Below are 27500 nucleotides of genomic sequence, written 5' to 3'. Positions count from 1 at the left end.
TGACCACGATGATCAGCACCGATTTCTGTAAGAGGAAATGTTAACGACACTTTGGACTGAAGATTTTACACACACACACACACACACACACACACACACACACACACACACACACACACACACACACACACACACACACACACACACACCATCTGCTCAATATTCAGACTTACATCATTCAAAAATCTGTCCATCCATTTGGTGATGTCCATATTTCGGACTCGATCGTCAAAGATGTCGATCTGTTGAGAGGACAGGTGGAGTGTGTGAGTGTTTGTATGGAAAGTCCCTGAGAATCACAGCAGGATGATGGAGACAGACATGAGACAGAACGTAGGTAGGCCTACTCTGGGTTTGAAGCCCTGGTCGGTCAGAAAAGAGGCAAAAGGAAGCATGAAATCGGCTACGTCCACGGAATAGGTGATGAAAAGATTCCCTGTTAACACAAATTCATCAAAACATCAATACGTTTGCTCCGTTACATTCTTTAAGATCAGGACACAATGCACATGTTCCATGGCAAGGGATGTCAACGTGACTCACGACACTCCTCTGGCAGGCTGACTATCCTCCTGATCTCCCTGGTGGCTGGTCCTGGAGGGGCTTGGAAGGAGCGCTCCACACTGACCTCATGCATGACATTTATAGGAGGGGCCACAGACACAGGTCCATGGGGCATTCTAGGAGCCTCTGCAGGTTGCAGCCTGTTATGAGGTGGATTCCTATGGAGGGAAAGAATCACTTTGATATTTGTGTATGAATCAATGGTAAATTGAAAACTTTTTCTTGGTTTTTTACAGACCCAAAATGGTTTACATTGTTTTGTACACATTCACCCAATCACACACACGTTCATACACCGATAGCAGCAGCTGACACGCAGGGTGCATAACTACCGGGAGACATTTAGGATTCAGTGTCTTGCCCAGGGACATTTCGACATGAGACGGGGGATGGAACCACCGACCCTGCAACCCAGTGGACGACTGCACTACCCCATTTCGCCACAGCCCCCCATATTGAAAATATGAGATGCTAAAGAGAGCTAGGAGGAAGTGTTGTTCTCTTACCTTGACTGTTGGTGGTGTGGAGGCTCCTGGCGTGGTGGACTGATAGGGTAATGTTGAGGAGGATGACGGGGCTGATGTGGTGGGGGGCAGCAGGCACACTGCCTGACACAGCTCCCCTGCATTGGACCGGGGCCTGCAGAGAGATGTGGAGCAGAGGACATGCCTAGTTTTGGGATCATGGTTTTCCAGTTCTAGCAGTATAATGAGGTCATGCTGCTGACTCAATGGAACACAATGGAACAGCAGCCAAATGACACCTAACAGGGTTGGGGAGGCAACTCACTTTTTTCAAACCAAATGTATCACAGATGTCCCGATTACAGGATCTGTAAGGAATCCGATATATACAATTATGTCCTGTAGTTGTACTCTATCGTGTGTCCTACATTTGGAACACAGTCATTTGAATAGTATGGTTTCTGTGGGCTAATGCTGATATTATGACTATGTTGCTTGCAGTCAATTGTATTAAATAATAGTAAATTATAATATAATAATATCTGGATATGACTAATTATAACCTACTACCAATAACACAAACTATTTTATGTGCCATGGGACACTAAACAGTCTCCAATGAGACCCACATGAAATGGTTTTAGGGCAAACAGCTCAAGACTAGCCTGGAATACCAGACCTGTCGCTGGCTAATTAAATATGCTATGGGTCTAGATTTCCTGGCTACATCAAGACAGCATGAACTTCCCTTTTGACAACAGGGAAAACTTGGTACAGATTATAGGCTACAATTAATGTACAAGGCTGAACCGCAGTGTATAGAGCGACTTTAAATGCTAATGTCAGCATGCTAGCCTAGCATGCTCACAATGATGGGGGTCATCTCAAGGTTCCCAGGACTCTGCCCAATGATGATGCTAGCATCTTAGCATGCTACATTCACTAATCACAACTAAATACAAAGTACTGGACCTTATTATTAATTACAGTGTATTGTGTTTGGACTTTCAATGTGAGACCCACCATCGGACATGGCCATGCCTAAAACCCTGCTGCTAGCATCGCTAAACAAGCAAGTAGGCCTACTGTTTTGTTGGGACTTGGGACAGCAAAATATTTTTTAAAACACATCTTATAATAGGCATATATCTAAACTACCTTAAATTAGCTGCTATGTAAAACTAAATGAATGAACAAGTAACTCATATACAGCAATATCTTTCTGAAGTCTGCTAACATTAGCCATCATAAGCTACTTGCCAAACCAGACTAATAACAGGACTGTAAACCAATATGAAACGATAGTACATTTATTGCTAACAAATTCACTCTTTCTTTTTCAAGAGGGAGATTGTTTTTCTTCTTTCAAAAGTAACTTAGTCTATCTATTTTAAAAGACACTTTTTCTCCCTTCCTCACCTGGTAGGCCTATCCAGCCACCCAGAACAGATGGTTTTTATTCATCCGTGTTTTCAGATATACTATCTGTCTGCATCCACAGCACAGCAACACAGCAGAAGTGAACACAATTTGTGGTGCTCACAGCATTGAAAATGACATTGTAAAGACTAAAGGAATGTCCTATGTATATTTGGTGTTATCCACAGACCTCACTTTGAACTGTTTTCTTCAAAACTACCTCCAGATTAATGGCAGTGATCGTTTGTGGACAGACTCATTGCTGTTGAATTTTTAAAACGATTAATTCTCCACTATAAGGAAGGTTAATAACACAGAATTATTTGTTCTCATGTTGTTAATTGTCTGTACATAGTATTTTGTCATTTCTAAAAACGATATACAGACATATTCACCAACACCGGCAGCAAAGTTAGAGACTACAAGAGTGTTTTTATGTTTTCTAATGATCATGCAAAAGTAACACTGACCGGGCCTCTGTGCTGCTGGGTATGGTGATAGGACATTGTGGGTGTTGTGAGAGAGGAGAGGGAGAGGATGCTCCAGGCTTTCTGCATCGTCCAGGGAGTTCTCCTGGGGACACTTTATGGCTCGCTCAAAGCCACTGCTCTGGTTAATCCTGAGGTGGTGTTCATCCAGCGGTGCCTGCCCTCTGACAGCTGGAGGCCACACACCTTTCACCTGTCCTGGGTGAGGAGAGGGGAGGTAGCCAGGGTGGTACTGGCTCTCAGCTGGTCCCCACTGGCCCTCATGGTGGGCTTGCTCCTCACAGCCATGGTCCTGTGGCCTGCTCTCTGCATGTCCACTGCACTGTTTGCAAGAGGGAGCCAAGGCCAGCTCCAGACTGGAGGGTGTCATGATCTCATCCATCTCAACAGGCACGCTCTGGTGCGGGCACGGTCCTGACAACAAGAAAAACTGGTTTGCAACACGACTCTGGAAGACATTGTAATATAGGCGGGACGGATTGATCCCGACTGATTTGGTTGCTTACCTCTAAGAGGCTCCATTTTGTGTCACAGAAGGAAGAAGATTCTTAAAGTGAAAGTGGAAACAAGGTTAAAAGGAATTCAATAGAGCTCGACAACTTAAAGAGACACATACAATACAATACAATACACTACTTTACATGAGCACGACTGGCAAGAAACCAACTGTATTGTGTTGGATCTGAGAGAGAAAAAGCACACGTTTACCAACAGAGTCACTGCCAACAAGTAAAAGCTATATCACCACCAATGAAATTCACATCATACAAATCAAATAGCAGACAGAAAGTATTGGAGTAAACATGATGAGTCGTGTGAACTGTTCTAAGGAGGAGGTTTTAACACATTCTTGTATCCTCACTGAATATGTTACACACTACATGTCCCTTTAGAGGTGGCTTTGAGTGTAACATAACAGCACACATACGCTGCAGAGTGGTACAAAGGTCAAAATCACTGATCTAAAGGTATTTCAGGTATGCACTCTTATAGGTGACCATGTCAAAAGCATGTTCCCCTCTATAAACACACAAAGAAAGAGTCAAGTAGAAGTCTCCCACACGTACCTTTTTTTTGTTAGACTTGATAATCCCCAGCCACGGCACAAAAACTTGTTCTACGGCAAACAGGAAACATTCCCACTATGCAAAGCTGGGAAACCTCGTGACCCATTTATGCAAATGAGGCGAGGCATTAAAGACTGCACCTGCCAGGTAGGCTCTTCAGAGGGCACTGTCTGCCATTCAGGTTCAACAGTTCCTTTGGTTTTTAAAAGGGGCAGGTCTCATTCCCCCTCCCCTCCCCAAAAAAGGACATGGAAATACTCAAGCAATACAGTTGAAACCAAACACGAAACAAGCATTTGCAACATTCTTGATATGCAGCCAATCTACAATTTATTTGGAAGAAATGACTAAACTGTTTTATTGAATGTAATTCAAAAGCTCACACAACTGACCTTCTCAACCAGCATTTAGTGAAATTCAAGACACAAATATCACATACACTACTTCTTATAGTTAAAAAGGGTTTATTTACTAAGGCAACTTGATTTAAACCAATACACTTAAGTTATTAACCATTAACTATCTACTACTAAGAAAGCAACTACAACACAAACAGAAGAGATTATGATCTTCTTACGATTAATCCTGCTGCTCTAGTCTAGTGTCCTTTGTCTGAAAGTGCGCCCAAAAACTAAAATCAGGCTTTTCCTTTTACATACAGGCCTCACTACGTAGTCACAAGAAATGCTTCTGCTTAAGGGTTAATTATTTTAAAAGTCAGCTCTTAATCGGTCCTTTCAGATCCTCTACTTTGTCTTCTTGAGGTTGGTTAGAACCACAGTCACGGGTTGGCTAGACGGCAAGGCCTTATGATCTACAACTGAGAAGACTGTCATGGTGGTGTGGTTGAGCATGGAGCCGAGCTCACGTGCCTTGGCCTTACAGGACACCACCTGGACCAGCTCCTGCCTGAAGCGCCGGCTCACCATGCAGTAGAGCAGGAAGTTGGTGGTGGAGTTGAGGTTCTGGAGCATGTTGGCCAGGTCTCCTGCCACGTTGATGGGGAGGGAGTAGTTGTCTCTGTCGAAGGCGTCGTCGTTGTACTGGGTCCTCAGGATGCAGTAGGTGACAAAGCGGGGCAGGCTGAGCACCACGAAGGTCCCAGAGACCGTGCCTAGCAGCAGGATGGTCCTCCTCAACATGCCCCTGCTGCTGCGCCCATGCATCACACGCCGCTCCTCCTTGGTGAAGAGGTTGCTGGCGCGGCACAGATGGTGTCCGATGAGAGAGTTGAAGATGATGACCAGCACAATGGGGGTTCCACCTGAGAGGAACGTGGTTATCCACACTATCACAGTAGAGTAGTATTCGTCGCGGTAGCGGCACCGGGGAAGCGTCACATTCACCCCGTCCACAATCCTGGGGACGGGGGTACTGACGTTGATCCAGTTGAGCGGCACAGAGACCAGATGTGACACCAGGATTAAAGCCAGACAGTTGAGTTTGGTGACCCAGGGCTGGGAGAAGTGCCTCTTGGCCGTGGTGCTGCGGAGGACCAGGTAGCGCTCTATGGTGAACACCACCACGATCCATGAAGAGCTGTACAGGGCTCCGTACTGGAAGAACCCCAGGATGCCACACCACGGGTGGGAGTGCCAGAAGGGCTGCGGGAGCCAGAAGGCCAGGGTCAGATCGATCAGGATCACCCACACCAGGTAGCAGGTGTCCACGATGGCCAGGCAGCTCAGGTAAACCACGGCAGTGTAGGACATGCCGCATTTACGGAAGCAGATCATGTAGAATGTGAAGAGGTTAGCTGGAAGACAGGGACGCAACAGCTCAGATGGAAACACAACATTTGAATGTCTGGTCCTACTTATTATCAATTAATTCAATTATTATCTTTAAAATTGCATTGATTGTCACTAGGGAGCAGCAGAAGAATCCTCAAAATACAACATGTGACATAGTATCACCTTTGGAGCAGTTGAGCTTATTAGCACACAGATGACCATGTGACAAAAGTAATTCCAATACCATGTTAGCTTTTGTTTGGTCTTCACCAACCCTTGAGAAAAACCTGTTTCCCTCTTGCTAGAAGCTCCACTATTTTGTACAACATACTTTATTTTCCTGTCTTTGTGTGAGTTGCTGGGTGAGTTCTGACATGAGCGACTGGAATTCATTTTTATTTGTTTGACAAGTTTTGAGTTTAGACAGTCACAGTAGGGGAGAACGGGGTAAGTAGGCACACTTTTTACTCTACTGAGAATTGCTCATCACCTAAACATCTTTCAATAGTCATTCCTACATTACATTGAAGCTTAAAGTGTTGGCTTGAAATGTGTACCCCTCACTTTTTCTATCTTATTGTAATAAAGAAGAAATTAATCATCAAAGACACCCTTACACATTGTGACAACCAACCCCATCAAGGGGTCGGTTGTCATACACTATGGGGTTGTTTGTCACAATGTTATCTTAATGGGAATAATCTTGAAAAGAAGGAAAGAAAGTAGTACTAAATTTGAAAATGCAATTGCATTGTCAAGTTCACAAATAGGCCTATATAACTTACTGTGGCCTTGGCAGCTGGTCTAGTTTGGGATGCATCGGGTTGTTTTGATTTTGTTGCCCTTTTTTCCTTTGCATGCTAGCTGCCTTTTCCTGCTCTATTCTTTCCTTCTCTGGGGTGTCAGTGAGGATACAGCTTGACAATTTATTTCGTTATTGGGTTCCTTTTCTGGCTGTAGCCTTTGGATAACTTGTGACAACCATCCCCCTCAAAAATGTGACGACCAACCCCAACTTGAATTTTTTGCTAGCATCAAGGCCAACAACCATCTGACAACTAATTAGGTTGCTAACCACAATCTAAACTATAGCTTACCCTTCACACTTTTTATGGGTAACAAGTGTTTTGTTGTAAACCCATTCTGTAAAAGTCTAGAAGAAAAATACTGAGGAGCTAAATATGTTCAATTTGACATGAAAAACACAAACAGTCCTCTCACCTCAAATTCAGCAGTCCAACTCCAAGGAAGACTATGTAGGTGACCTCTGATCCCAATTCTGGATATTTACATACCAAAATTTCACAGACAGCGCCTTCTGGTTCCGAGATATAACGATTGTGACAACCAACCCGTGTGACAAATTACCCCGTTCTCCCCTACTGTAGCCCAGCTTGCAGACATATAAAGAGCCTAGACTGGTTACTTTATATAAGGTTATGGTAATCTTATCATCTGATCAGCCATCACCAAGTCTGTGTCAGGATCTCACACAGTGAAGTGATGAAATAAAGCCACATGTATGACATCATGATGATCCATGTCTCGTGCACTGTACTTTATCATACTCTGATAAACACACTTTAACATGCATGACTGTTTTGTATTTGAGGTTATATCCACATGATTTGGAATATTATTGATCGATTTGCTGTTTATCCACATGTGCTGTGGTATCCTGACATTAATCTTATGATGACTTGATAACTTGCTAACAGGTTACTGAATGCGTATAGTAAATGGTCCTGAAATCAAAAGCTGAAAGCAGATTGACCACTTTAACTCTAGGATAGACATTTGATTCATTGTTATTTATTGATAAGTGTAAGAAACACTTCTAACAAAGCTTCCTTATTCCAGGTTTAATTTGAGTCAGCTAGTACACACCCACACGTCAGATACATTGTGTGACGATATAGTCTTCAAACCAGTCAATAGCTTCTTTCCAATCATGACAGTTACTAAAACCTTATTTCAGAAAATGATGCAAAGTAAGTCGAAACTAATATCAACTTTCTTATCCACATGTGTGCTCTTTTTTGCCATGTGTTTCCCATATCACAGGACTAGTTATTAAATACATCAGCCGAATGTGTAGTAATGGATGAATACAGGATGCTCTGTCTGAGAGCAGCATTGGGTCATCATGACATTCTTCATTAGGACATGAGAGGAGGACAGAGAGAGCCCAAAGGGATTGATAAACAGTAATAAGTGACCTATAAACCTGATGGTGCATTGGTTACAAGCTGTCCAGATTAAACTCATTCAAGCATGAAAAGCCTAAGAGGAAGAGAGTCACACTAAAATGACAGGGAGCCTCACCTGGAACACCCATGATGCATAGCAGCGGGTAATAGATCTTCTGCACGGTGACGAAGATGGCGACGCTGTCTCCCTCCATGGTTCATTGAGCAGCGGGTCAACAGCTCACATGCTAATACCTGCAATAAAGCAATAGAGAGGTGGTAGGAGGAGGGCAGTAAGCAGGCTAACACTGGGCCAGGGGTGACTGAACCATGCATATTAGAGCTGTTTACTTCTTAGGGCTGGAGATGGGTGAAACCGGAATTCAAGATTGTTTATTGTCATGTGCACAACAATTAAAGAACAGTCGCTGGCAATGACATTCTTTAGTCTTGGGCTGCTTCAACAGTGCACTGTAAGAACCAGTAAGAGTATAAGAGAAACACAAGTAGGAAAGCTGAGACTTAAATAATAATAATAATAATAATAATAATAATAATAATAATAATAATAATACAAATAAAAGGTAAGAGAATAAGTATAAGAAATACAAGTATGAAAGCTGAGACTTAAATAATAATAATAATAATAATAATAATAATAATAATAATAAAAAGTAAGAGTATAAGAGAAACACAAGCTGAGACCTATATAACAGAACCAAATAAATGTTATAAGTAATAACAAAATAAATAATGTAAAGAAAAAGTTAAAGTATAAGATTTAAAATGTCAAAAGAATGAAATGGAATGTTCTTGAGCTGTGGCACCAAGTATAAGGTGCAGTGAACACAGTTACCAAGTAAATGAGTCAAACTAAATGTAAAGAGAGGGATAGGAATGAAATATAAAAGAAAAAACATCACATCACACACCATAATTAATAAAGCTTTGGATATATTGGAGAGGAGCATTTGGTTTGGAGTCACTAATGCATCGTCACATTTTGACGTTTGTTCATCTATGTTTGAACTTGTACTAGAGATTATAGAGCTCCTGATATGTTACAGTAAAAAAAAAAGTGAAAACAGAGGCATTGAGCTGATCACCCCAATAAACGCTGGTTAAGAGCTGATTAACGGCTTGTAAAAATAGCTGTACCAGGTTTACATATCAACTGCCCATACTGATCCACTGTTATCTCACAGCCAGATCCCTATTGTGCTATATAGTCTATCAATTGTTTGATTGATTCTTAATTTAACATGAAAACCCTTTTACAAATTAAAGAAAAAAACACTATTACACACATACAATTCTTATCATGAATTTGTACTGATACAGGTTAACAATGATCTTTATCTGGGGGAGGGGGGGGGGAATAGGAGTCTCCATGGATAAAATGAATCAAGTCAGACCTACCTGCTGTCTGTAGGAGCTCTGTGCTGCGCTGGATGTAGCTATGAAGGTGTCACACACAGGTGTCTCCGTCCATACAGGTGCATAGCAGCTGCTTGTGTGTCTCCACAGGGACAAGACTGTCAGTGATATGAAGAAGGGATGGGTGAGACTGAGGAGGAGGCAGTCACCTGACTCAGTCCATGGCTCACCTCTTCTTCCTCCGCAAACAATAACTGACAGCACAGAACAACGGACCAAAAAAAACTTACCCTGCGTTCCAAATCACATACTTTTTCTTTTTACTACACTACATACTAAAGTACAGAAGAGTTTTAGGGCCACAGGAGAGTGAAAAAAATCAGAAAGGAAGATTTTTTTTTCATTATGTAAAAAATATCAAGAATAAAGACGAATACTCCAAAATTATATTAGAGTTAGTGGGGCATTTATGTCTTTTCAGCATACTACAATCGATGTGCTTGAATTGGGACATCCTAAATCTTTTTCTGGCCCGCTAAATAGTAGGGAAGTATGGGGATTGGAACGCAGGGTTACTCTTTTTCAATTCTATCAGACTAAGATTAATGACAGGATAGCACAGTACATGTGGATAAACAGCCAGCTGTACTTTATATAAATCGATCAATAATATTCCAAATCATGTGGATTTAACCTCAAATACAAAACAGTCATGAATGTTAAAGTGTGTTTATCAGAGTATGATAAAGTACAGTGCACGAGACATGGATCATCATGATGTCATACATGTGGCTCTATTTTGTGTGAGATCCTGACACAGACTTGGTGATGGCTGATCAGATGATAAGATTACCATAACCTTATATAAAGTAACCAGTCTAGGCTCTTTCTATGTCTGCAAGCTGGGCTACAGTACTGTGACTGTCTAAACTCAAAACTTGTCAAACAAATAAAAAAATCAGTCAGTGGATGTTAAAGAAGAATATGCACCAATCAGCTTTGAGATCATGACAGACAACACACACAGACACGCACACACACACACACACACACACACACACACACACACACACACACACACACACACACACACACACACACACACACACACACACACACACACACACACACACACACACACACATTGAGATTCCCTAAATTTGTAAATTGCCTCTGTCTTGTGTGTTGTCTTGTCATGTCTCCTCTCAATAACTAAAAAGTGGAAAAAAAAAGAAGAAAAAACAGACAGCAAGGCGTGGCGGCTGGTTCTGCTGTAGAGGTGCAGGAGGGAAAGTGACAAAGCCCTGGCTCAGTGGACTATCAGTGCTCACACTCTACACCTCCCAACACTATTGATCCACTAACCAAACAGGTACAAGACAAACACAGGCCGGAGACAACAGCACAGAACGGACAAATACAGTTTGGAAAAAAAACACTCAGCTCATTGGAAGTGAATGAGGCTTCACTAATAACAGCAGCATTAGACCTTATATCACAGTGAACATGTTGCTCCACCACACACACACACACACACACACACAGACACACACACACACACACACACACACACACACACACACACACACACACACACACACACACACACACACACACACACACTGACACACACACACACAGGAGTAATAACTGTAATAATGGCCAGCATGCCGTGTACTGTAGCTGCTTCAGTGCCATGCCACTGTACATACAGGCTCACTGGCTTGGCTTTAGGCTACACACCATAATGACACTAAAGCCATCATTCATGTTCAAAGGAGCTTCATCTGTGCTTCTCCTGCTGTGAGAAAGTTCTTTCCAACAGGAGGACAGTGGGCCTTTGGACTTGTTTTTCCAATAACACCACCATTGGTCAGCGTGGGAAGCCAGTGAAGGGATCATATTGGAGCGGACCAGGGAGCACACCACAGTATATTTGGTAAACCTGAAATCCCAGAGTCGATAGGCAAAAAGTCTGCAAAGAAATCCATCGGAGAAGGACGACATTGACGGCTAAAGCTCCATGCTTCGTTATGAGCATGATGCTAAGCACTGTTCCTGCGTTCCAAATCACATACTTTTTTCTTTTTACTACACTACATACTAAAGAGTTTAAGGGCCACAGGAGAGAAAAAAAATCAGACAAGGAAGTTTTTTTTTTTTCATTATGTCGAGAAACGTCAAGAATAAAGACAAATACTCCAAAATGCAATTGGAGTTAGTGGGGGCATTTATGTATTTTAAGCATTCTACAATTGACTTGCATCTATTGGAACATCCTAAATCTTTTTCTGGCATACTAAATAGTAGGGAAGTATGGGGATTGGAACGCAGGGTGTGTCTACTTAGCACCTGTTCTCTGCAGGCGCGTCACACCTTCACACTGTCTAACATGTAGCACTGCAGGACACACTGAGGAGATGCCAGCTCTACTGACATTAACAATGGCTGAACTCCATTTAGCTGCTTCAAAGTAATATTCCATATTCACCATGAATATAGAGTTAGAGTTATGAATGTTCTACATCAGTGAATAAAGGCGTCTCCATTAAAAAGTAGTTCTACTAGTGTAGAAAACACTCTGTTAAAAGTCAAATGTCTGCATTTAAAATCTTAAAATTGACAAAAGTATAACAAAGAAAATATACTTCAATGACCAGAAGTAAACTAGTACTGTATGCAGAGAAGTCCCTATAGTGATGCATTAATGTGTGAGTAGGTTCCAGCTAGTTAAGGTGGAGCTTAAAAGCTGCTTGAACAATAACTCATCATTGATTGATTTATATCTTTTGTTAGGATCATTTTAGAATTTGAATTTATAACAGAGAGACTGCTGGGGGTGTAAAGTTAATACTTGTGTGGGTGAAAAAGTAACTTAGACACTTAGACACACACACACACACACACACACACACACACACACACACACACACACACACACACAAACACACACACAGCAGCAGCAGTTTGTCACAGTTCTTGCATAAAAACACAGGCATGTGGAAAGAAAGTGTCTTGGAAAGAGTGTAAAATGTTTATTGTTTTTTTCTGGATTTTCAAACGGCAAAAATCACTGAAATAACAAAACGAGTCATGTTAAAAAAAATGAAAATTAAAAGATATAAAGGAGGGAGGTTACCGACACCTAACTCCATTGAGCTGTACAACTGAAAGAATGAGAGCTTTCTATTGGCCACCAAAAGTCACATGTTCAAAACTCTTGACAGTCAGCCACACAGAAGTCCACATGGTCCAAACTGGTGGTACATGGTTCATTCCTTTCACACAAAATGAATTCAGTGACCACATTCACCAACACTCTCTTCTTATTCATACACAACAACCTGCAAAACAACCTGTTTTTCAGGCAAATTGTTCAATGGCTGACACACTGTTTTCAAAACTCTTAAAGGAGAAGTAAGTGATATGGTCCTTTTAACTAACCTCCTGTCAGTGACTGCAGTTAGCAGTCCCCCTCCCTCGTCCCTACGTCACCACCACATGAACACACATCCGTCTTTGTCAGATAGTGCCGCGATGGAGAGCAGCGAGTCATCGTTCACGGGCACAGAGACCCCGCCTCTTTATAGCGCTCTGTCTCCTGATTGGATAAGAAACAAGCCGGATACTCAAAATTGTATCTGGCAATTACTGCAAAGGTGAATGACTGGGAGACCTGTGTTATGAACTGTGCATACTGTTTAAGTGATTGCTGTATGAATAAAGAGTAATATAACAAGTATATTAACAAAAACAATATCACTTACTTCTCCTTTAAGAAACACATTAAAAACTAAATGTTGGATTTCTGCATTTACTGAAATGTATTGAAAACCTAAGGAGAATATTGCCAATATGTAAAATAAAATACAGAGCTTATAGCTCATTTCAGCTCAAAGCACAACACTTTTGCCAGCAGACAATTCGGAATGGAAGGGCAATAAACTCTGCTGTTTTTGAAGTAGTCTGGGATTATGTGGCATTCCTCCATGCTGCTGTATGGACAGACTGCTTTGCTGCCCTAAACCCTCCATCCACACTCTCCAATCATTAACCCCAAAGACAGTGAAGCAAACTGCTGGATTTTCACACGTTACGGTCAAATGAAAATGATGATACTGTTATTCTCTGGTGACATAGTAATGTATGTGAAATAACTCCAATCATTTTAACTTCATTGGAAAAAATTAACAGGTCACCTGGTATGAAATTGTCTCCCTGTTGTTAGTGTCTTGTAGGTCTGTGTGTGTTGCGTGTGCCTTTCTCATTGAAATACGTTGCCAGTGTTTTGCCCAAGTCAAGCTTGTTGCGAGACATGTACTGTAAGTGTAGAGTTTACACCAGTATGACTGTGTGTGAATGAATGGAACCTGGATCCCTGTAAAGTTGATCAGTTTAATACGTTGCTGAAGACTCACTTTTGTTGCATTGGCCTTTCACACAAGTTGAGACTTTGACACTCCTAACTTTTTTTTTCATGTATCTTATATATTATTTTGTATTGTATCTTGTACAGCACTTTGGTCAACTCATGTTGTTTTTAAATGTGCTATAGAAATAATTTTGACTTTGACTTAGAGTTTGGTCTTGTTGATGGATGTTGGATTTGCAGACTGTGTGGAGAGGTTTTGAACATGTGGCTTCACACACCAAAGCAACTGAAAAAAAACCCCCTGTAAAACCAGACCAGGGCCGGGTTCAATTAATAAAAAAATTCAGTGGGCTTCTTTTAGAAATCTTCAAATCTTCCCAATTTCTGTATTGAAATACGACAAGAATTGCCCCCTGAACAATACAGTACAACTGACTCTTAGAAGAGCTGAAATACAGAGCGACTATTCAAATAGTGATAGAATGTAAACCATAGAAGAAGAAGTGAGTGAGTGAGGAGGTGATGGGGGTTCCAGGTCCACTGTGCAGGGGTCCAGGATACTGACACTGTCTAAAGGCAGCCTCAGAACCACAGAACAACAAGACATATCCTCTTCTTAAAGGAACAACCTCTTTATCTTCCAGCTGGACAGAACACAACTTAAAAACCTTAAGCGAGGAGGGATTTGTTGGAAAAAAAAAAACCCTTAGACGCTCTGACATAATTTGAATGAAATGTGACATATAGCATTTGTAAAAAAGAATCCTGTTCAATACAGCATGTAGCACAACAACTAGTGCTCTGAGGAGGAAAAAGAAGAAATGCGCCAAGCTCGTCTGAAGAAGCCTCTGCAACACTATAGCAACTGACAAGTCAAGAACAAAGCAAATACTGTGCTGAGAGCAGCCCCATCCAGCATGAGCTTAACATTCATTTCTCTCCCACACAGATCAGTCTGGACTTTCTCCAATCTCTGTGGGGAGGAGCCTGTCTGTTAGTGGAAGGCAGCCCCTGATTGGTTCATGTAGTTGTCAATCTAGCCTCCAGTCAGACCAGACCCTCCCCACTTACTGCCTTGTTAGTGGAAGGCAGCCCCTGATTGGTTCACGTAGTTGTCAATCTAGCCTCCAGTCAGACCAGACTCTCCCCACTTACTGTCTGTTAGTTGAAGGCAGCCCGTGATTCGTTAGTCGTTGACGTCAACGTGGAATCGACAAATACACTTGTGAGAATGGGCCGGTCTCACGGCTAGATTGACGACTATATGAACCAATCAGAAGCTGCCTTCCGCAATGAAGGGACGAACGTTATAGGTCAGAACGCGGGCTCCGATTCCATTGACAATGCTTTTTTTTTTTAAAGGTTCCAGATTGATTTGCGATAGATAAAGCAATATGAAGCTCGTGTGAGATCAGGCTGATCTTGCTCGGCTCAAAAGCTATGGTTGTGTTTATTATTATTTTCTTTTAACACGTCATGGGAAAAAAAAAGAAAAAAAAAATATGGAGGCTAGAAAAGAGCACAGGAGCACCAGTATAATACACATACAGATGAACTGTGCCTGCTCAGGTGCTCGCCTCACATGGTTATCTTTCTTCAACATCATTATTATTATTATCATTATTATTATTATTTTGTGCAGGAGAAAATAACATCTGAAAACGAAAAAGCAAACAAATAAACTAGGACAAGCCTTTTTCTTATTTACAATTGAATACAGGTATGTCCATTGCATTGTTACAACAACCCCCAGTTCAATCCGTCCACACTCCGCCTCCTCAACTTCCCCCAATCCAGACACCAGGGGTTGTGTGTTTTTATAGGGGGGGAGAGGTGGGTTAAGTCAGTCAGTGGTGGAACTGAAATGCTTCTTCGGGGAGGAAGCTGCTGTACAGGTCCCTAAAATAATGTCCTGGCTGGGAAGGCTCCAGAGAGTTTTTTGTAACAGCACTGATTGGGTCCAGTCCTGCCCCAGCGTGAGTGTGTGTGTGTGTGTGGGGGGAGGGGGTTTAGAGGTTGTCCCCGGGCTGGTACTGAGGCTCCGTGGCTGTGAAGTAGTCCTCCAGGAAGGCCTGCAGGTACTCGAAGGTGGGCCGTTCCTCCGCGTCCTTCTTCCAGCACTGGAGCATGAGCTCGTGGGTGGAGATGGGGCAGTCCTGAGGGCAGGGCATCCTGTAGCCCCGCTCCACCTGCTCCAGCACCTCGCGGTTGTTCATGCCTTAAAAGAGAGACAGACACACGGACACAAACAGACAGACAGGCACAGACAGGCACAGGCACACACACAGACACCCAGACACCCAGACACACACACACACACACACACACATACACACACGCACACCCAGGGTGAGAAGGTTTCACCACACATGTCATTCAGTCTGATACAGCCTCAGTAAAGTTCAACACAAGCAACTTATATTACATTGAAAATGGACTATACAGTAATCACATGTGTTTCATGTATAAGCTTTACCTGGGGAGGACCTGCCAAGCCCAAATACAATGAAAGAAGTGGGATGTTTTTTTTAAAGTACATACAGTACCTTTGCACTTGTATTCCTTTATTTATTTCTAGGAGTATTTCCACTTGTACTTGAGTAAAGTCCCAGCACTTTGGCTCCAGCCCACACCTGTCAATGAGCCTGGGGATGAGCTCAGAAAAGCTGCTAGCACATGTGTTAGCATGACGCTGCTCCCCTGGGCTCATTGCGTGCTGACCTACCTCACCTTCTCCCTTCAGCACCAGCGGCCCACCAGCCCCATCTGGACCAACATGTGTTCACCCCCCCTCCCCTCTCCCCCCTCCCCTCTCCCCCTCAGTGCACTCTACGGCCCCCTCTCTTTAAGTTTCTGTCTGAGATTCAACTTGTCCCACAGCGGAGCAGCAGTAATTAAGGGCTAACTCACCCTCTGTCAGGGAAAGGAAGCTCACCCAAGCATTAAAGAACCGTTTTACTCTGGTAAACAGCAGGAGGGGGGCCGTCTGTTGTCATACAAAGAGCTGTGTGTGTGTGTGTGTGTGTGCTTAGGAAACAACTCTATATTCCCTAAAGGAGAGGGCTCTTCTTATCAGGCCACTCTATCCACGTGTCCCTAGGTGGATGAAGGTGAAAGCTACCCCCCTCACCTGGGTAAGGCACCCGGCCCTTGGTGACCAGCTCTGTCAGTAGGATGCCAAAGGACCACACGTCAGACTTGATGGTGAACTTGCCGTAGAGAGCGGCCTCCGGAGCCGTCCACTTGATGGGGAACTTTGCACCTGTAGGGACAGCAGAGATGGAGAGGGAGAGTCAGCGGGCACATTCACCTCCCCCTTGTTGGTAGCTTCAGACACTTGTCACGTGTGGTGCTCTGGTTCAGCCCTGCTTTGATACACTTGATGACCTGCAGTAAAGGTCCACGGGTCGGATTTGAACCCGCGACCACTGCAACGAAGGCCGGAGCCGATACGGTACACGCTCTATCCACTACGCCAGCGGAGCTCCCCTGCTTTGATACATCTCTGTCCCACACTAGCCCAGACACAGCTCAGTTAGTGGGGAACTCCACATATGACAAATAAATAATAATAATAATGGATTGGATTTATCTAGCGCTTTTCTAGGCACTCAAAGCACTTTACAGGGTTCCAGGTTCCATTCATTCACACACAGTCATACCGGTGGCGGAAGCGTGGCTGCCATTCTGCGCCTACGGGCCCTCCGAGCACCACAAACATACAGCAATCATACACATTCACACGAGGCAAGGTGGGTGAAGTGTCTTGCCCAAGGACACAACGACCATGACACAAGCGGCAGGGCGGGAATCGAACCTCCAACCCTTCGATCATTGGCCAACCCGCTCTACCACCTGAGCCACAGTCGCCCCAATATATAAATACAAAGCCAGATCAGTTCACTTTGGCACAAATAGATCTACATACCCTCTGTTCCAATCCCCATACTTATATACCATTTAGTATGCCAGAAAAAGATTTAGGATGTCCCAATACATGCACGTCAATTGCAGTATGCCAAAAATACATAGAGGCCCCACTAACTCCAATAGCATTTTGGAGTATTCGTCTTTATTCTTGACATTTCTCGACATCATGAAAATAAAATCTTCCTCATCTGATTTTTTTTCCTCCCATGGCCCTAATGCTCTTCTGTACTTTAGTATGTAGTGTCGTAAAAAGAAAGAGTATGTGATTTGAAGTATGTGCTTGTGTAATATTTTCCGTGACTCACTCCACACATCATATCAAAAGTATGTCCATCTACTGTGGAGCACAATGCTATGCTATGCTATGCTAAACAACAACAAGAGAGCCAGGAGACAGTCTAAACCAGGGCTATTCAATTAGTTTTGAATGGGGGCCGGTTGGTGGAAATGATCCAAAATGAGGGTCCAGAAAAAAATGCCTAAAATTGATGAGCATTACATCAATAGCTACATATACTGTAAAACACTACAACAACATAGGAGTGCATATATTGTCTTTATCAAATAGAGTTCACCATCTTATCAAAAAAAAATCCCAATTTGATTAACATAGGTTGCCTGTTGTTTAAGTGTTTAACAATCTTATCAGTTCAGGAAAACACAATAGGTTAACTCTTCAACAGCTTATCAAAATACATAGAAATAAATGTACTCTAAGTGCAACAGTTTATCAAAATACATAGAAATAAATGTACTCTAAGTGCAACAGCTTATCAAAATACAGGTAGGCCTAGGTTTACTGAGAGTGCAACAGCTTATCAAAAAAACATAGAAATAAATGTAGGCTACTCTAAGTGCAACACCTTACAGTGGTTCCCCCCAAAAATGTGTTTGTCAAGGGGTCACTGTCCAGGGTCATGGGAGGCGCGGCGCAGCCACATTTTTGGCTGTATTTTGCTCAAAGATGCCAATGCACAGTACAGAAATAAACAACTGCTTATTTGAATACAAAAAAACTACAGACACTGACTTTACAGTTGTGCAATTTTGTTTGCTATGTGAAGGTACAAATTTTGTGCAAACATGCAAAGTTCTACTGGTGCAATATTATGCAGACACACTAAATACAAATAATGGACCATACACTTACACTGTGGTACAATCGCGCCCGCAAAGCTGCATACACAGAGCAGCTGATAGACAAAAGCTTGGAGACACATGTGCACATTTATTTACTGCAGATCGCGGCCTTTCGCGCAGTTATGACCATGCAAAAGCACACATCACACATGCTAGTACATTGATTGTGCACCACTAAAAAAAAAAAAAAAATTTTTTTTTTTTTTGGGGTCGGTCGGTAGTCAAGGCGGGGGCCAGTAAATATTCCTTCGCGGGCCGCACCTGGCCCGCGGGCCGCCTATTGAATAGCCCTGGTCTAAACAGAAGTCTTGGAGATATGAAGAGCTCCCTCTGATATCAGCTAAAGCCCTTTATGACAGGAGTTTGGAATGATTCATAGTTAGTTAGTAACAATAGTAAATAGTGACACCTCTTTCAGTGACAGGCTGTAGGCTACGTGGGCTTTAAGCATCTAGTTCTAACGACATGCGCTCTCATTTCAGTGCAGTGGTACGCGCTCTGTCCACTTCGCCATCGGAGCGCCCATGTGTCTTTATTTAACTATAAGAAAAAGAGGTAAAGTTGTTGGTGTAGCGGCCCACCTTGCCGTGCGGTGTACTCGTTGTCTTCGATGAGCCGGGCCAGGCCAAAGTCAGCGATCTTACACACCAGGTTGTCTCCCACCAGGATGTTGGCAGAGCGCAGGTCTCTGTGGATGTAGTTCATCCTCTCGATGTAGGCCATGCCCGCTGCCACCTGCAACACACAGACACATACACACTCAACTGTAGGACGTACACTTTGGGCTTGGGTTTCTGAATACTGACACTGTGATCTGATGCAGGGATACATGGGGGAGAAAGATGTGCATGCCCCTTGGACCGTCGAAAGAACAACTGTATGTACTGAACAGAAATATATTATTTTTATTTTATTTTTTGGAGAGAAAAAAAAAGACTTGAACATGACTGTTCACAGACACTCTCCATCCAATCTGACGAAGCCTGAGCTGCTGTGTTTTAGCAAAGCATGTCAAAAGAAGGGCAAAAATGTCAGTCTGTAGATGTGCAAAGCTGGTAGAGACATACCCCAAAAGACTTGCAGCTGGCATTTCAGAGATAGGTGGTTCTACAAAGTATTGACTCAGAGGGGGCTGAATACTTTTGCACGCCCAGTTTTTTATTTATATAAAAAAAATTAAAACAATGTATCATTTTCACTCCACTTCACAATTAGGCGTTACTTTGTGGTGGTCTATCACATAAGATACATTTACCTGTGTGGTTGTAACATGACAACATGTGGAAAAGCTCAATGTGTATGAATACTTTTACAAGCCTATGTACATTTCTCAGAGTGTGCCATTGCTTTAGTTTCAGCCTGTGTCTGTCTGTACCTGTGCTGCCATGTCCACCAGGTTAGGCAGCTTGAGCCCTCGTCCTTCTCCGTCCTTCATGAAGTCCAGCAGGCTCCCTGCAGCACACATCAACACATGTCTGAGGTCAGGCCATCCACACAGAAGAAACTGCATATTTTAGACCCGTCACAGGGGGGGGGGGGCCCTCTCACCCCCCCCCCCCCCCTACTGAGGATTTTTGGAATCCAGCCATTACCAACCAACAGTCCACAACTGGGCTTTGTATGTTACCTCTTCTACTTCATAGCATCAACATACAATGACATTGAGTAATGATGATAACGACACAATAAGGAGACTTGAAGATCACCACAAAATACTTTGACCAAAACAACACATTGTCATTGGCTGAACCTGATCAGAGAGATGCAGATCAAAGGTTCTGTGTGTGTGTGTGTGTGTGAGTGTGTGTGTGTGTGTGTGTGTGTGTGTGTGTGTGTGTGTGTCCTCTCTGTGTCTGACAGTGTGTTTCTGTGGAGTTTCTAAATGCCAGTGTTTGTTTGTGGAGAATTGTTTTGAAGGCCTAAATCATCTTCAGTCCCTTTGATTCAAAGGGGTTCACCATGTACAAACAGTTACCATTTTACTGTTATAAAGAAACACTGTTGCCTAAATGAAAAACATTCTGCATGCATGCCTCTGCTCATGGCCATATGCTTAAATACACACAACAACAGGCACATAAAAACGCACATGGAATATCCTAAAAAAAATGGAACTGGGTTTTTTCGGGACATATCACATTGTTGGTTTTAAAATATTCAAATGATTAAGTCTCTGTAACATGTATTCATGTTATATTGGGGTTTAGAATGGCTTGGGGTGTTGTGACAAACAAAGTCATTTTAAGGAGGTGTTGTTGGTCTCCCTGTTCTGTTCAATAAAGAGATAAGGGGAAACAAAATAAAGTGTGTGATACACCATTCAACTGCTTTTTTACTTCTGCTGTTTGTGGTTGAAACACAGACCACAGTTATTTTTCCCTTCATGTCCTAACCATGAAACAAAATGTTACAAGTAAAATTAAAGCAAAGTTAAATCATCTGCATGTTGTTCACCCAGTACACCCCACCACAAGAGAAAGGACATTTGATTGAACTGTTAAGTGAGTGGTATGTACTGTATAGTATGCTTCTGCCTGTGTTGGTCTACCTTGGCCCATGTACTCAGTGACTATGTAGATGGGCTCCTCAGACACCACGGCATAGAGCTGCACCAGCTTGTCATGGCGGAGTTTCTTCATGATCTGAGCTTCTTCCAGGAAGGACTCTGGAGACATGGTGCCAGGCTTCAGGGTCTTCACCGCCACCTTAGTGGTGCCGTTCCACGTTCCTGACATACACACACGCACACACACACACACAAACACACACACACACACACACACACACACACACACACACACACACACACACACACACACACACACACACACACACACACACACACACACACACACACACACACACACACACACACACACACACACACACACACACACACACACACACACACACGCACACACACAAGCTGGCATTAGTACAGCGGGATCACACGTTCATATTCTAATGGCATCATATCAACCTGAAGTCAGACTTGACAACCCTGCAGTCTAACCTGAAGAGGTGATTGTCGGCCCAGAGTGGCGTGTAGTCAAACACAGGGGGAAAAGTCTCCCTTTGAAAGGACAACGAGGTAAACATGCAACACAGAATGAGATGCTATGGAGAGCTGCCCTGTCTTTAATTCTCATGGCCAGAGGTTGTGCTGAAGGATAATTAAATGGGTACGAGATTTAAGAGTGGACTTTGATTTGAAATGGGCTTTTAGAAGCCAGGGTCATCCAGCGGGGCTTTGAGAGGCACAATACGCCAGCCCCAGGAGCAGATAATCCTTTGTAGGATGATTAACAAAAAGCAAGCCTGTAAGCTCCTCACTGGTTGCATGCCAGTTACTGTCACATAGCACGCCAATGCCACCAATGTGCACTGCCTCAAGCTGCTGTTTTCAAAGCAGGCCTAGGATCACTGTAATCACTCCAGTAGAGTGGTACTCCATCTATCTCATTCTGTGACAGTAACAGATACATCAATATTAGTAGTGTCTTAAAGGGAAAACAGAGCCCCACAGCTAACATTTGGTCTACATGTGTTAGGGGGTTTCATTTAGGAGTTAGCTCATAAATCAGAGTAGGCTCATCTTTAGTGATGCAGCTGTACAGATTTTGGGGAGTGGGACTGTTCGGTTTGCTGGTTCCCCTGCTGGGTTGTGAGCTAATATCCCAGAGTATGCCCCTGCGTTCCAATACCCATACTTCCATACTATTCAGTATGCCAGAAAAAGAATAAGGATGTCCCAATACATACATGTCAAATGAAGTATGCCAAAAATACCCGGGTGCCCTAATACATCCAATTGCATTTTGAAGTATGGAAACCAGCATGATTAAGTATGCAGTATAGTAAAAGGGAAAAGTATGGGATTTGGAACGCAGGGTGTGTGTCAACTGGGAGTAGCCCCATCCTCCTCACCATTATCTGAGATAATGATAAGAAATCCCACCCTCATGTTCTACACTATTGAAGTAAAAAAATGGCCAACACTCAACACAAGTTAATAAGTGTCCATTTGAATAGAGTACAACATGTATAATTAAATTAGCTAGAGAGTTTGGCTGGTTTGGTTTCCATACAGCGTTTGCGCTATACATTTTATTAGAATAATGTAGCCTATATTTAGCCGATCAAATATGTCTTTTAACACTTATTTAGCATTTGCCATTTTGGACTTCCATATTAGACACTACACAGCAAAGAGAAAATGAGTATTTATGAACAGGATGTTAAAGTCTTAATTAATAGATGATGTGTAACAATCCTACAGGAATGCTGCAGAGGGATTAGATGATGTTGGTTTTATTCTTCAGTTTTGGAAATAATATAGCAAATTGTTTTCTTGGCACATTTAAGAATGCAGGAAAAATAAAGGGTTTAATAAAAATCTTTGAATTTATTTTTTTCAGGTTGGCCCAAAGTGGAACAGTAAAGGAGGGGTACTTTCTCCAGGGAGGGGAGGGGCGTTCTTACCGTAAAACACATCAGCAAAACATCCCGTCCCCAGCTTTACTTCCAACACAAGTGCGTCTCTGCTGATCTCCCAGGCATCATGACTCAAGCCCACAGTGTCAGGGATGTTGTTCACACACACGCCCGTTAAATTAAAGCACAACCCATCCGCACTCTCTACAGGGGGGGGGAAGGGAAGGCAAGGCACACAGGGTTAACTAACTGGGAACATGCACTGAGGCGACATGGAAGGGAGCCAGCCGTAGCCTTGTCAGAGCCAGAGTATCCTCACACATGTGTTTCCAAATTGTGTGAAAGGAGGGGTCAGAAAAATACAAGTAGTTCCCTGGCAAAAATCCCCCCAAACTGAGAATTATCAAAATTTCCTGCTCCCCCTTTTTTTTCATTTGAACCCCTCCCCCTCCCATTCTCTGGCCGAATTATCTGCTTGTGTTTTGGGGAGTGACTCTGGTGTCTGTGCTGGCTCAAGTGTGGTCCCTTCCATGCTGCCTCGTCCGAGTGGATCCGTACCCATCCAGACCTCCCCAAACTGCCCGTTGCCGAGGCGCTTGATGAGCTGCAGCGACTCCCTCGGGATCTCCCACACGTCTTTGGTTTTGACGGACAGGTCGGCGAGGCGGGGCATCCCTTTGTGGCAGGGGACCACCAAGCGACAGCAGAGGCCGGCCGCTCGGTCTGCACGCGCCCGCACACAGAGAAGCACACATCGTCAGCATAGAGAGAGATTGGACAGAGAGAGTTAGCCCAGGGGTTCTGCAAGGAGTGAGGAAAGCTTCAAAGCAACACAGATAGTAGAAACGAGGACAGAGACACAGAGACACAGAGCAAAGCCAACTAGACAGCTGGAAATCAAATCACTTTCCTGGATGGCACAGGAATCAGTCTAATGTGCTCCCCATCATCCTTCCAGATCATCACATCGACCGGTGTGCTGCCGGCTTGTAAAAAATCATAATTTGGCGCCACTTTAAAAGTTTAATTTAAAATCCTAACAGTGAAGTGACACATCAACATCAAGCTTCTAGTACCACTATTTTTTGGATTGGACTTGAAATCTTCAAATCTTGGCATGTCTGGAATGGAGGTTGAAAAGTATGGGCATTTATTAGGTCTGGAGCGTAGGCCTGGGGGAACTACTGAGTTGCGGAAGTGTATAGGACCAAGTTTTTATGTACTCATTGACCCATACTAAGTCATTTGAGCCTCGTATGCACACATTTGACGGTGTCTTATTCTGACTTTACAAGCCCCTCAAACTTGTTTTCAGACTAACACTATACAGTACTGCTGGATAACTTTCATTATTCATTTCAACATCAGCTGGATATGTAACTTTCTGCGACTTGTTTTTTTAACCTGCAATTATATATTCAATTGTGATAGATCACAGTGACAGATGGCCAATGGAGTATATACTTTTTTTGAAAAGCATTTTTGATCCATTAACACAGAGCACACATGCTTAGAGATTAAAGAAACAGTGTTATAGGACCCATGGAATAAGACAAATCAGATAATCAAATTCCCTTAATTTCTCTCTCCAATTGTTTTATGAGCTTTTGTAGTAAAATCAACTGTGACATAAAGATATTGTTAAAAAATTAAAATGAAACATTTAATGATTTTCTCTAATGTATATTCAAGTTATTTTTTATTTGGATCGTTTGGTCCGATCTTGCTGAATGAATACACAGTATCTCATGCTTCCACAATAACCAAGGACCAAATCATCCTACATGGGTCTTCAGGTCATGGAAAAAAGCATAGGCTCCACATTACGGCTCACTTTGGCTAATGGGCATATACGCCTCGCATACACTTCACGATAATGGCCGTAATTTATGTAAAGAGATAGCTCCTGCCGTCAGTCACTCCTCTGGTAAATGTACGTCTATGGTTGTGGTTCAACGTAAAGGCCAAGCTTGGGGACTTTATGCACCATGAGAGGCATTAACGAGCACACTTGTTTAGGCAACAGAGTGCTTCTCCAGCTGCTTCCCCTGTCTATCCTCTCTATTGGCTGTGTACACCGCTCACTTCAGCTGATGACACCATATCAAGCAGCTCTTGCTTTTACTCTGGTTGGTACGTGCTGATATGTCTAGTGAGGCCCCCCCTCCTAATACTGTAGGGACACAGTGCCCCCCCCCCCCCCGGTCCTCCTCCTGCCAGTGATAAGGCCCCAGCATGTTTGCAGGGGGCAGTAAAGATGAGATAAAGCCTGGTGTGTGTCTCACACCGTGGGAGTGTTTCAACCTACAGCCCCGGCCATCAAAACCTCATCTGGGGGCGTCTGCCTCAGCTCGCACTCAGCTCACACATCAATACAGCTCTCTCTGTTCACTCTGCTGGCTGTTATAAAAAGCTGTCAATAAGTGGAGCCCTGTCCACACATCAAAACAGACAGTGTTTGATCGAAAGGCGTGGCAGCTTCAAATGATCGAGTTCTGTGTTTGCTTTAGTAAGTTAAAAAGCCATTACTCCGGAATTATAGATTATTTCTATTTCTTTTGTTTATAGTCATTTTTTTTATGTTTTATTATAGTGCAGAGAGACAGAGATGAAATGGGGCAGAGAGGGGAATGACATGCAGAGAACGACCATGGGTTGGATTTGAACCGGGTCTGCTGCGAGGACTGAGCCTCATTGGGGTGGGGGGGGGGGGGGCTCTAACCACTACACCACGAGACTATTGCATTGTTCTTACCACATGTCCTTTAGATACAAAGTGGCTAAAGTTGCTACAGGCCTATGTGGCCACAGGTGGGAAGTACAGGATATATGACCATTGAATTGATTTTCCTTGACTCTTTTTTTTCTTCTTCTTTGACTTGTACATCGCCATACTTAAGCTTTGTTTTATTTTTCAGTAAAACAATTGAAATGTTTATATGTGAAAATGGTGGTGACTTGGTAACATGGTGTAACTGTGGAAACCTATCAATGCCAGGAAAAAACTAAACAGAAAATGTTGTCTGCAGTCATATGTTTATTAAAGAGGACCTATTATACTACTTTTCTGGTCTTAATTTCTTGTTTTACACTGCTATAGAGCAACCTGACATGAATCACATCACAAAAAACTATGTAGATTTTCGGGAAGCTCTTTCTCTTATTTTGGCGATCCAGCACGTCCTGTCAACACTTGAGTGTGTGTGCTTCGGCAATCTCCGCTCCCTCCGCCTGTGCATCGGCCATCTCCGCTACCCTCTCCCCCCCCCCCCTACTGCAAACCCCACTCCGTTGTGATTGGTTACCTTCCTTCCGGAACACTTTCAGTGGCGGGAAGCGCGAGCATGGACCTATAAGGGCGCGAGGCAGACGCGAGGCAGACGCGAACAGGGAAGTGACAGCATTACCATACATGGAAACATCCGCGTGGTGACTTCACAAAGTTACATGCGACGTCACAAAGTTACAAAGGGTAGACCGCTTTGAACACGTGACTTCTCGACTGGCTAGAATAGTGTTTAGTGCTCTGCACAGACACCCCAGACGGTCAGCAGGGAATACGTCGAAATGCATGTAAGTCATTATTTGATCATTTAGTATGGTTAAGCATGACTATGAATCATCATAACAACGTTTATAGGTCATAGAAGTCAAAAAGCATCATAGGTCCTCTTTAAGCAACTTTGTCCTTTCTAAGAAAAGTGCTTTATAAATTAAATCAATTGTAATCATTAATAAACACTTACTTATTAGTCACAATCAGTATAATTTGAAAAATAATTACAATTTCCAACATATTTGTCTTTTACTAGTGCGAGTGTGGTTTCATAAAGTCTGCAAAATGATTTAGTTATCAAACCAGAATTAGCTAACATATTATGTATGATTATATACATAACATATATATGATTTTAGCCGGGACTCTTCTACTGCTTATGCATTCACTGTTGTATTCCTAAGAGAAGGAATGGCCTATTTGTTATTAGAAATCTTACAGCATGGCTTCACATCTAATCGGCATTGAGATTTTGAAGCCAAACCGACTTTCAAGTCAAGGCCAACTTTCTCATCCCTTCATCTGATGGACATTATATAACACCAGATATGACGCTCTTTAGATCTATAAAGACATGGAAAGCAGAGGCAAGCAGAAAGCTATAAAAAAAAAGCACAAGCCCTGGAAAGAGTGGAGAGTTAATCTGACGGCTCCACACGTCAACTGGAGCCAGAGAAAATAGTAGAGGGGAGGCTTAATGTGCCATGACACAAACACACACACAGTAAAAAGCCATGCTGTTGATTTTGGGGCTTAAACATCGATAT

At 42.9% G+C, this 27500-nt stretch overlaps 3 protein-coding genes across 9 annotated transcripts in view; all 3 read right to left on the bottom strand.

The window, feature by feature from the left end:
• Window positions 1–4070, bottom strand: part of traf3ip2a (TRAF3 interacting protein 2a) — a 6242-nt gene extending 2172 nt beyond the window's left edge. For 2 of the 3 annotated variants that reach the window (XM_080048107.1, XM_080048108.1), the window contains exons 1-8: window positions 4003–4070; window positions 3442–3482; window positions 2918–3349; window positions 1071–1203; window positions 544–722; window positions 348–436; window positions 174–242; window positions 1–25 (exon numbers count right to left, since the gene is read on the bottom strand). The exon at window positions 1–25 is cut by the window's left edge and continues 80 nt beyond it. In XM_080048107.1, coding sequence (XP_079904233.1) covers window positions 1–25; window positions 174–242; window positions 348–436; window positions 544–722; window positions 1071–1203; window positions 2918–3349; window positions 3442–3457 — 943 coding nt within the window. In that variant the 5' untranslated portion in view covers window positions 3458–3482; window positions 4003–4070. Of the gene's footprint in view, window positions 26–173; window positions 243–347; window positions 437–543; window positions 723–1070; window positions 1204–2917; window positions 3350–3441; window positions 3483–3998 lie in introns of all 3 variants that reach the window. The other variant, XM_080048109.1, reaches the window with a different exon arrangement.
• A 678-nt stretch (window positions 4071–4748) lies between these two features.
• Window positions 4749–8185, bottom strand: LOC307266238 (putative G-protein coupled receptor 139; the record flags this gene model as incomplete). The annotated part of the gene is made up of 2 exons (XM_080048212.1): window positions 8061–8185; window positions 4749–5758 (listed from the first exon to the last, which is right to left on the bottom strand). The coding sequence occupies exons 1-2, from the start codon at window positions 8137–8139 to the stop codon at window positions 4749–4751; spliced, it is 1089 nt and encodes a 362-aa protein (XP_079904338.1). The 5' UTR covers window positions 8140–8185.
• Window positions 8186–12368: 4183 nt separating this feature from the next.
• The window catches only part of fynb (FYN proto-oncogene, Src family tyrosine kinase b), a 74615-nt gene continuing 59483 nt past the window's right edge, over window positions 12369–27500 (bottom strand). For 2 of the 5 annotated variants that reach the window (XM_080048111.1, XM_080048112.1), the window contains 6 exons: window positions 23736–23900; window positions 21292–21471; window positions 20119–20195; window positions 19325–19478; window positions 16804–16935; window positions 12369–15891 (listed from right to left, as the gene is read on the bottom strand). In XM_080048111.1, the coding sequence (XP_079904237.1) occupies window positions 15683–15891; window positions 16804–16935; window positions 19325–19478; window positions 20119–20195; window positions 21292–21471; window positions 23736–23900 (917 nt within the window). In that variant the 3' untranslated portion in view covers window positions 12369–15682. Of the gene's footprint in view, window positions 15892–16803; window positions 16936–19324; window positions 19479–20118; window positions 20196–21291; window positions 21472–23225; window positions 23382–23735; window positions 23901–27500 lie in introns of all 5 variants that reach the window. The other 3 variants (XR_013845366.1, XM_080048114.1, XM_080048113.1) reach the window with 3 other exon arrangements.

Source organism: Ammodytes marinus (genome assembly GCF_949987685.1).
Source record: "Ammodytes marinus genome assembly, chromosome: 19".
NCBI lineage: Eukaryota > Metazoa > Chordata > Actinopteri > Uranoscopiformes > Ammodytidae > Ammodytes > Ammodytes marinus.
This window is presented reverse-complemented; position numbering and strand designations above follow the sequence as displayed.